The 11,047-nt window shown below is 45.0% G+C and overlaps 1 protein-coding gene across 1 annotated transcript in view; it reads left to right on the top strand.

Annotated features, from left to right (window-relative positions):
* The window catches only part of KIF26B (kinesin family member 26B), a 210,348-nt gene that overhangs the window by 182,312 nt on the left and 16,989 nt on the right, over positions 1-11,047 (top strand). The window contains exons 10-11 of the mRNA XM_010004616.1: positions 4,966-5,128; positions 6,244-9,682. Of these exons, the coding sequence (XP_010002918.1) occupies positions 4,966-5,128; positions 6,244-9,682 (3,602 nt within the window). The remainder of the gene's footprint in view (positions 1-4,965; positions 5,129-6,243; positions 9,683-11,047) is intronic.

Below are 11,047 nucleotides of genomic sequence, written 5' to 3'. Positions count from 1 at the left end.
CCCCTGCTTCCCCATGGGGTCCCTCCCATGGGAGAGAGCTCTCCACAAACCTCTCCTTCATGAGTCCTTCCCACAAGATCCGAAGCAAGTTGCTGCAGCGTGGGCTTCCCACAGAGTCACGGGCTGCTTAGGGAATGGTCACCTCTCCCAGCACCAGGGTCTTCTGCAGCTGCATAATCCAAGTCCACTGGCAGCAAATCCAAGTCCATCCCTCCTGGCACCTTCAGGGAATGTTCCACCACATTCTTCCATGAGTGCAGGGGGACAGCCTGCCATCTCACTATGGGTTGCAGGGAAACTTCTGCACCTTCTTCCCCTTCTTCCTCACTGACCATGGGATCTTCACCCCAGCACTGCCTTTCACCTCTCCAGCACAGCTCTTCTCCCACTGCTTGCTCGTAGAGGTGCATCTTTTGTCTCTCTAATGGCTCCTTGGCTGGTTTTGGAACTGGAGGGAGCTCTTGAGCTTCTTACATGAGGCACCCGTGGGGCCCCTTCCCCACTACCAAAAAACCCACCAAACCAAACCAAACCAGCACATCCTGGCAAACTTACTATAGCTCCATGGAATATTGCATTGTCTTTGCAGGATTTCTCCCCTGCCCTTAAAATTATCATATTTTTCAAGGCAGATACAGGACCTACTTTGAAGGTGAATCAGGACTGTACAGCCATGTGGTCAATGTGAGTAAATTCCTTCCCTAATTTTTAGTAGAAGTTGGACGGCATATGGAAAATGGGGCTGAGGGCTGTGGAAGAGAAGGGAAGTATTATGAAGGGAGCTGGTATCACCTTCAGAACTGATTTTGCCAATGCATTCCTAAAAATCTTAGGTGATCTGTTAATTATATATTCCTGTATATTCTTGGTACCCAGACTGAGAATCTGCTGCTCCACTTTCTCTGCAACAGAAGCCAAAGTTAGCTGTACTTTGAGAATAGAAGACTATATAATGCTCAGTACTTTGAAAGATTAGAGCTGCACACGAAACACCTATACTTAGTGAAGTCTTTGGTGCTGCAGGTATTATCAGGGGATTATATACCTCACCTCAGAGGCATTCATCAGATACTGCACTGATGAGCTCCACAGGAAAAAAAGAAAAGGCCTTTGAAGAAATCAGTCATTCTGGATTCAGAGCAGAGTTTGTGTAGTCTAACAGTAGATAAGGCATAAGTCTGCGCATTAAAGGGCAAGGATTAAATGAAAGACTGAATAACTTCTTGTTCAGTGAGCATTGTTTATCCTGCATGGTGACTGAGGCAGGGGTCTAGTGGAAAAAAAAAATCCAGTCATGAAGTGAAAGACTTTGACTTAATGCACATAGGCATTTATTTAGGGAGTGTTCAAGGAAACGTATCATGATCTTCATTCTTCTAATAAAAGATTCTGTGGTGTTTGAATCTGAGTATAATTTATGACGAGGAAGGAATATGCTGATATGTATAAGAGAAGCATAAAGATGTAATTTTTTCCTTCTTACTAAGCAATTAAGGGATTAATTTGCAGTGATGAAGTCTCAGAAAAGGAGTAGAGAATGCTCTGCTCACCGCAGCAGTGCCACATATCTCTTGTTTGGGGAGTTTTAATACCTGCTAGGGTTCCTTACTGGTAGCTATTAAGAGAAAATGGCACTGAGTCCTCCAGTAGCTTCTTGAGGAAATATGGAGGGGGTAAGGGAGCAGCATGGAGAAGAGAGAGCTCCTCTCCATCTGAAGGACTGCTACTCCACGGAACAAATGAGATTTCTGCCTGGCAGTCTGCACAGTTTATCCTTTCTGGATCCACTGTATTGTACCTACTGACATACTTCCCAGAGACATCTGAGTTTAGCTATCTTCCCTTCAGGCTCCTGCCTCTGGACTTTTCCAGTATAAGAGCCTTATTTTGGAGTTTTACCTGTATGGGATGTATGAATAATATTTAGTAGTGTTTTGCTGTAGCCGTGATGATCCAAGGAGCTAGTCAAGAAAAGGTTTGCAAGTACTGGCAATGTATTTTATTAGACCAAATGATGCAGTTAGAAAAATGAAGTAACTGAAAGGGTTGCAGAATTTAGACTCTAATTTAGAACCCAAAGTGTGGTAGCCTGAGCCCCACCTCCATTGTTCTCTGTGTCTTATCTCCCTACATTCATGGTGGGTTATGCTGTATTTCCTGAACTGTAAAAACACTAGGGAATGGGGTAGAAATACATTTAAAATTAAGACAGGTGTATAAAACGGGGTCATCATGCTGCTCAGGCATATAATTTTATGGCTCTTGGAGCAGAATAGAAATGGACAATTAGCATTCCTAAAAATCTCCCATTTCATATAAGGACATTGGTGCATTTCACTGTGCTGCTGTGAGGAATCTGGGACCTTCTGCAAGCCAGCCTCTGCTTAATACAGAGAGCAACATGCATCCAGGAGCTGCAGCCCTTATGTGAACTTCTTTAAAATTTCCTGTGTCTTAGTTTAGTTCAAACAGCTAGAAGGTCAACAAAGTTCTTCCTTCTCAAAGCTCTTCCAGAGCAGAATTCCAGATCATCTATTTGTAAAACTTCTATTTTCACAGGAAACTTTGCTTTTGCAAATACCAGCTCACAAATCTCATAATGAAACAACTCAGACCCTTTCTTTTTTTCAGGCAGAAACGCCATGTCAGCATTCAAAAGAACAAAGCATCTACTTTGTGTCTCACACTGTCTGTCAAGCAAACTTCAGTGAGACATCCGAAATATTTGACCAATATTTTAGTTGATGAGGATAGGGTTAGTTAAAAATTAAGCCACACATTTTTGTGTTATTATGTTCTCTTTGATTTTCTTTCCTTCAGAAGTTAGTAGGTGCTATTGTGAGAGGGCAGTGGACCTTGAATGGGTGAACATGTCTTATAACAATATTCAGAATTAAAAAATAAAAAAGTGTTTAGCAAATCCTTTTTTTTTTTTTCTTTTTTTTTTTTTTGGTGTACAGTAGTGAGATGAGGCTAGTTATTTTGTCTGGATGCAAAATGAAGTTGATAGTTAAGATGCAGACTGTGCTGAATAAGCAAACTCAAATTAGAAATTGGTGTTGGCTGGGCTCTTTTGCTGCTAGATTCCAGGCTTTAATCCTAAACAAATATGCCCTTTAGTTCCTATCTGATAGATGTGAGAGGATCATTTGATTTATAGAAGAGGTATTTCCTCTGTGTCATCATTCTTCTTGCAAGTATGTATTTCAGTGCAAGGCAGATGGCAGAGATTATTTTATATTCATAATGCATATAGCTCTAGGAGAGCCACGCCACAGTGTGTTGATGCTGGCTGCCTGGGTTATGCATTCTCAGGAGACTAACATATTCAGAAAGTATTCTTTTGCCCTTTCCCTGGTTGACTCATGTTTTGCTATGATGGAAGCACTAGCAAATGAAAGGCTTGTTATTGATTTTTGTGGAGATGTTAACAATTTCTGTGTAACTCTGCATTCAGGTGGCAGTAACTGATGCACAAAATCTGACATCTTAATTATTCCTTGCTGGAAAGGAGGGCCACTAACCTGAAATACAGCAGCCTATTAACTCTGGATCTGTGGGTTCCAAGCAGCCTTAGGTCATAAGTGGAATGAGCGAGGCTGCCTCAGTAGAATCTTTGTGGATGTTTGTCTGCTTCTCAAAGACACCAGATTGTCTTCAGTGTGTTTGGAGCAGATGAAAGCAGAAATCCTGAAAGAAAAAAAGTTTTTCTTCTCATGTTGCTAGCCTAGCTGAAATCACAAATACTGGAAATCTCAGCAGCACAATTTATGAGCTCTCCTGACTTAGTGCTACATGCATCAATATATGCATCGCAAGTGATGTTGTTTACTCAATCAAAAAGAAAGGTTCAAGAATTTTGGTGTTTGTCCTGTCCAGTAGGCATAGCCTCGGTTCCCAGCAGTTTTAGCTTTGTGCAGAATTCCCGTGAGCTGGAAATGTTTCATGGACAACCAAGGGAGCACATGCACCATAGATCATTAACAGATATAAACTAGTGAGCCCCAAAAGTGATCCCAGCCACTGAAGATATTGCTGTCATTACCACAGTGAAAGCAATTCCTTTAACAGTAGGTAAATATAAGGCTGGTGCTGTCTTCACTTTCAGCTGTGTGTAACTATCACCCACAACCTTTGGTGTAGGAGAGGCTCTCAAGAGGATGCCATTTCCCAACTAACCATCTGGTTGACCTGTACACCTTGTAGTGAAAGCCCTCTTTAAAAATTATATTGTGCATTTCTGACTACAGAATTAAATGATGATCAAAGAAGTGTTATATATGCATCATTATGCTATTAAAATTCATATTCTTAGTCCAGTCACAGACAGCTCCACAATAAGGCATCAGCATTTCAAAAGCTACCCTGAACAATAATGGCAAGAACAGAAAATTTGATTTCCGCCTCAGTGGAAGGAAAGATCAAATACGAAATAATAATTTTGCAAAGTCTCAAGGCTTGATTGTTTTGTATTTCACCAGCATAATTAAAAAATAATTTCAGTGATTTAACTAGTATTATTGCGTTACCTGGTGCCCTAGAAGGCAAGGAAAAATTCGGGTCCTCTAATCTAATCCACTACCCTCTTGTTCTCCAGAGCTGGGGCAGAGTTTTCTTGTGCACTGGAAAAGGGCAGCAGTTTGATGTTTATTGCAGCAGCTCCTTAACTGTTAACTCTCTGACACTGGTCTGCATCTCTGTATTGGCAGTGGTAACAGGGCAGAAGGACTGAGCCAGAAGAAGACAGAGGGAGAACTGGGAAGAGGAGAGAATTTTAAATTGTAATCCAGGGTCTTTCAGCATGTTCAGCTGCAGACACAAACTAGTGCAAACCTGAGGAAGAAAACTAATTAGGATTCCATTTAAAAGAGGAGAAAAAAAATCTTGCTGAGACTCTAGTCACATCATGATAGTCAAAGTGAAACCGTGCTCACTAATGTAGCTTTAATTCATTTTATTTTGCAGAGACAGCAAGCTCACCATGTTGCTTCGGGAGTCCTTGGGGAATATGAACTGCCGTACCACAATGATAGCTCACATTTCAGCCGCTGCGGGGAACTATGCTGAGACACTGTCCACCATCCAGATTGCATCAAGGGTTCTCAGGATGAAGAAAAAGAAAACTAAGGTAAGACAATGTATAACTACCTTCTTGTAATGGTGGAGGAAGGAGGAAGAGGGACCTTGAAGGATCCTTAACAAATATAACAAGATCAGTAATCAGTTCCGGAGTGCGTGAGTTGTACGTACCTTGTCCTAGGCAAGTGGCTTAGAGTGCATAGCAGAGAATAGAGGGGGTAAATGTTTCAGCTTCACATGCAGAGGAGTGAGTTCAGACCTATCTGCTACAGCAGGTTTGTAAACTGGCCTCATTTAATGATACAGCTGTCAGAGAGCATTTATTTTCAGTTATGCTCTTAGTGCTAATGAAATAATGAGTGAAACTGCTGTAGAGTTTCCCAAGGAAATTTGGATTAATGAAATATTAGATTCTCTGTGCTTCTCAGAGAGAGCAAGAGCAAAATAAATGCAAAGCAGTGTGCCCATTGCCAGCATTGATGCCCCTTCTATTCCCACTGTTACTAAATATGAGCAATAGATTTTCCAAGAAGTAGAGTGACGATGGGCTATATCCACTTTCATGTGTTAGAGTCTTGGTTCCTTCTGTACAGATTACGGCATGAATTGCCACAAGGAGTGAATTTGATGTGTTTCATTTAAATTGACAGCCTATGGATTGACAAAACCTTTTTTTGTCAATGGATTGGAGATAACTGAAGGGATTCAATCCACCACAGCAGTGTGCCTCCAGAGACCTCTGAATACATGTTTGTACAATTCCACACACTGGTAGTATGACCAAATGGGGATTGTCTTTATTTCTCTGCCTTATTTGTGTAATGAGTTTTCTTGTCCCTCTTCACATACACAGACACACACACACAGAATCAGCAAAGCCTTTGCCAAATATCTGATTTCTTTGGCCAGGCTCAATTAGGTGAGGCATCCTAATCAATTAATTCAGTACTTTTTTGGAAGTCTCCTGATTTCCAGTTGGAGCATTGGGTTCTTCAGTGAGCACTGTTGTGTGTTTGCTGTAGGACTGTGGATAAGAAGCTTCAGTACTCTGTGCCTTAGTTTAGAGATGTCCCAATTTAGATATGACTATGACCTTTTGGTGTATGCACTTTGTGGAAGGAGCTGTTTGCAATGCTGAAATGTTGTGCTCTCTCTTTATTGCAGTACACATCGAGTTCTTCTGGAGGAGAGAGCTCTTGTGAGGAGGGCAGGATGCGGAGGCCAACTCAGCTGAGGCCCTTCCATTCTCGAAACCCTGTTGACCCAGACTTCCCAATATTGCATTTATCAAGTGATCCCGATTATTCGTCCAGCAGTGAGCAGTCGTGCGACACAGTGATTTACGTTGGCCCTAATGGCACTGCCCTTTCTGATAAAGAACTTACAGATAATGAAGGTCCCCCTGACTTTGTTCCCATAGTTCCTGCTCTGCAGAAGACCAAAAACGAGGGCAGGTTGGAGGAAGTTAGTGAATCAGGGCCTAGCACATCTGAAAGAGATTGCCTGAAGTGCAACACCTTTGCAGAGCTCCAGGAGAGGCTGGATTGCATAGATGGCAGTGAAGAGACTGACAAATTTCCCTTTGAAGAGATGCCTGCTCAATTTAGCTCAGACCAGATGTCTAAGAGCTCTGTCTCAAGCCAGCTGGCAGAGCTTAGCCACTTACCAGAGTCAGATAAGGAAGATACGATGCCAGAATGTCAGCAACCTGATCGACAAGCCAAGGAAAACATAATTGCAACACCTAGCAAAACCAAGAGAAATCACTCCCCTGTTCCTTCTGGAGCTCTTACTAATGTTTCCACTCCTTCTTCTCCCAGGAGTGTAACAGGCAGCTCTAGTAAAGAGCTTAGCTCTTGTCAGTTAGCACACAGCACCAGCTTGCAGAGCAGCAGAGAAGGTCTCAACACCTGCGGATTTGTGGAAGGCAAACCTCGGCCAATGGGTTCGCCCCGGCTTGGCATTGCCAGCCTCTCAAAGACATCTGAGTACAAACCACCAACTTCTCCTTCCCAGAGGTGCAAGGTCTATACACAGAAAGGAGTGCTGCCCAGCTCCACTTCCTCACCAGCTCCCCTGAGTAAGGATACTGGGATGATGTCTAGTGAATCTTTGTTGCAGCCAGAAATACGGACCCCACCTGTTGGCATGAGCCCTCAGATCATTAAGAAGTCAGTGTCCTCCAGCAACGGGGATTTTGAAGAGGCTGTTCTCAATGAAGATCAGCAGCAAAACATTTCTCCAGAATCCAAGAAGGAGATTTTGAGCACCACCATGGTGACTGTGCAGCAGCCATTGGAGCTGAATGGAGAGGATGAGCTGGTGTTCACCCTTGTAGAAGAGCTAACCATTAGTGGGGTCCTGGACAATGGGCGCCCAACCAGCATAATCAGTTTTAACAGTGACTGCTCTGTGCAGGCTTTGGCCTCGGGATCTAGGCCAGTCAGTATTATCAGCAGCATATCTGAAGATCTTGAGTGTTACTCCAGTGCAGCTCCTGTGTCTGAAGTCAGCATCACACAGTTCCTTCCACTTCCAAAGATGGGCCTGGACGACAAATCCCAGGATGATGGCAGCAGGCGCTCATCCATCAGTTCATGGTTGAGTGAAATGAGCACAGGGAGTGATGGTGAACAGTCGTGCCACAGCTTCATAGCACAGACATGCTATGGGCATGGGGAAGCAATGGCAGAGCCCCCTGTTCCTGAGTTTGCGAGCACCATACAAAGTGCCAGCATGATCTGTGTAAGTGAGAAACAGAAGCCAGTGACTGACAACATGCCTATACTGTCAGAAATGGGGGAGGAAGCTTTTGGCAAAGTGCCACCCATCAAAGGTTGTAAAATATCAGCTCTAGGGAAAACAACTGTCACAATCAAAAACACTGCAAGCCTCAGCAGCTGTGAAGGCTACATCCCAATGAAGACAAATATTACTGTTTATCCATGTATTGCTGTTAATCCCTTCAAAGCACAAGACACTGGTGACGCTGTACCAGCAGTAACTACAGACCCAAAGGTTGCTTATCCCCGCGACGGGAAAGAATCCAGCGCTAAGAAGGATATAAAATTTGAAGACCCTTGGCTGAAGAGAGAAGAAGAGGTAAAGAAGGACAGCTCTGGGAGCAGTGATGGGCCGAGGCCTGACACAGCCACAGTTTCAGCCAAGCCTGAGCACAGCACAAAGCAGTCCTCAGCTGACAGGTTTAGCAGCAGCAGCAGCAGTGGAGACGCCTCTATCTCCCCAGGATCGGACAGTCTAAAGAGGATTGTGGATGGATGTGAGGTGGCAGTGTCCAGCTCTGCAACTCAAAGCCCTGTTCATTCCAGTGACAGCTTGAAGAATGGCAGCCTCCCTCGAGGGTTCCCGAAGGCCAGCAAGCTGGAGGAACCTGACAGTCACCTACATCCTACCGCCACTGATGGCAGTGGAGTCAGCTCTCCTGCCCTCCCCCAGTTTTCTAAGGCTAGCCTTGACAAGAAAATGGCCTCTCCCAAACACTGTGTCCTCACTCGTCCCAAAGGGACCCCTCCCCTGCCACCAGTGAGAAAGTCAAGCTTGGATCAGAAGAACAGAGCCAGCCCCCAGCACAGTGCAGCCAGCAGCACTACAAGCAGTCCCTCCAACCAGCCTGGGTCCTTCCTGGCCAGCTTTCCCGAGGAGCTGGCTGCCAAACAGAAGGGCCCAGGTGTTGAGAGCAGCTGCAACAACAGCAGCAGCAAACTCTTCAGTGCCAAACTGGAGCAGCTCGCCAGCAGGACCAACTCCCTCGGGAGGTCCACAGGGAGCCACTATGAGTGTTTGTCTCTGGAAAGAGCAGAAAGCCTGTCTTCTGTGAGCTCCAAAATGAGCCCTGGCAAAGACACAACCATGCCTAGAGCTGGAAGGAGCCTCAGTCGCAGTGTCATGTCCTCACCCACCAACTCGGGCCTCTCCCAGTCCGCAGGTGCCTCCCCAAAAGCCAGCCAGTCAAAGATCTCTGCAGTAAGCAAGCTTCTGCTGGCCAGTCCCAAGGCCCGCAGCCTGTCTGCCTCTGCTACCAAAACACTCAGCTTCTCAACCAAATCTCTGCCTCAGTCTGTGGGGCAGAGTTCCAGTTTACCTCCAAGTGGGAAGAACATGTCCTGGTCAACACAGTCCCTCAGCAGAAACCGGGGCTCCAGCCTTGCTTCCAAATTGCCCCTTCGGGCTGTCAATGGGAGGATTTCAGAGCTGCTGCAAGGCAGTGCCAGTGCCAGAGGCTTACAGCCGCGGGGAAACTTGGAGGCAGATGAGCGCGGGGGCCTTCCCGGAGATGAGAAGCCAGCTGTTCACGTGCTGCCCTCGCCTTACAGCAAGATCACGCCTCCTCGGAAACCTCACCGCTGCAGCAGTGGCCACGGGAGCGACAACAGCAGTGTCCTAAGCGGGGAGCTGCCCCCTGCCATGGGGAAAACAACCCTTTTCTACCACAGCGGGGGGAGCAGCGGCTACGAGAGCATGATGAGGGACAGCGAGGCGACGGGGAGCACCTCTTCAGCACAAGACTCCATGAGTGAGAACAGCAGCTCCGTGAGCAGCAGGTGCCGAAGTCTCAAAAATCCAAAGAAACGATCAAATGCAGGTGAGCTTGCATTGGTGTGAAAGATGGACACAGACCAAAGCAGCTAATTCACATTTGGGAGTCTAGCCCTAAAGGTGAGCTTATTCAGTAGCAGCTGTATCTCTTAGCAGAGAAGTGAGGCCAGGCTAAGTGTCCTAGACATTTGAGTTTCTTCATTTTGTTGCAACGTGCACGAATCCTCTGTGGTTACATTGCCTTTATAGCGGAGTCTCCCCCTCACCCATTTCACTTGGGTTTACTTCGCTTGAACAGATAAACGTTTATCCTTAAGAGCAGTTAGTAATGCCAATGCCAGCCACACTCAAATACTTATACAAATACTGTTCTGATTTGATTCCAGAAGGATGCCTTTGTGAAGTGGTGAAACCTAACTTATTTTTAAGCAGTTCGAACACAGACTCCTCTTCTGGTATTCTCATGCCTCACCAGCACAAGACCAGAGTCTTGCTGAATACCTGTATCTGTTGTAAGCCCATTTTTGCTCCTTGTGTCCTCTGGATGCCCAAAGGTGCAAGATGCCCTGTGGCTGAAACCACTGCCATGTTCCTTCTTCCCACCTAGAAGGACTTGTTAATTAGATTACGTGAGCCTCCTGGGAGTCTGTGCACTTGAAACTGTTACATCTTCCCACCGGAACCGTTTTCAGAAGTCTGTGGGGCAGTGATGAGGAGCAGCCTTCAGGTGGTCACCTTAACTTTTTCCTGGGTGCTGTTTTTCCCAGCTTAAAGTGAGAGTCCTGCCTGACCTACTTTTGGAAAAAAAAAAAAAAAAAGGCAAAAAAAGCAGCATATTGGCATTGGAACTGGTGTGCACAGATGTGTGAAATATCAGTGGCTACTTATATTACAGTAGCACTGGCTGTCCAAAATGTGTTATTCTCATAGAATTCCTATTTACCAGCCATTCCTCTTGCTGGAATACTCACCTCTGGGATTCACTTGTAGTTAATGAACTGAGTAATGCATCATTCTTCCTTTCTTGATGCTCTTGACTGCGGTAGCAGGAAGAACACGTGCAGCACAGATGTACATACAATAGATACCGCTATTAAAACCATATCCATAAGTGCATAGCTGATCATACCTGTTCAGAGGATGTGTCTGAAAGTGATCACTCTACATGGTGCAAGCACAGGCCAAGTGATGAAATAATCTTTCTGAAGGTAACTGCATCCTGTGAGAAAAACCTCTTCCCTAACCCTTCAGTTTGTGTGGTAATAATTTTTTTTTCCTCTTTCTGAGAAGCTGTTCTTCTAATCAGTCCTTTCAAATATAAACTTTTTCATGGTAACTTGCAAGAAAAAGAAGGATAATTTACACACTGTGGAACAGGAAAACAAAACTGTTTACAGAGATGGTATTTGTG

Source organism: Chaetura pelagica, unplaced genomic scaffold (genome assembly GCF_000747805.2).
Source record: "Chaetura pelagica isolate M959 unplaced genomic scaffold, ChaPel_1.0 scaffold278, whole genome shotgun sequence".
Taxonomy (NCBI): domain Eukaryota; kingdom Metazoa; phylum Chordata; class Aves; order Apodiformes; family Apodidae; genus Chaetura; species Chaetura pelagica.
The sequence above is the reverse complement of the archived record's forward strand: the minus strand, read 5'-3'. Positions and strand labels throughout refer to the sequence as shown.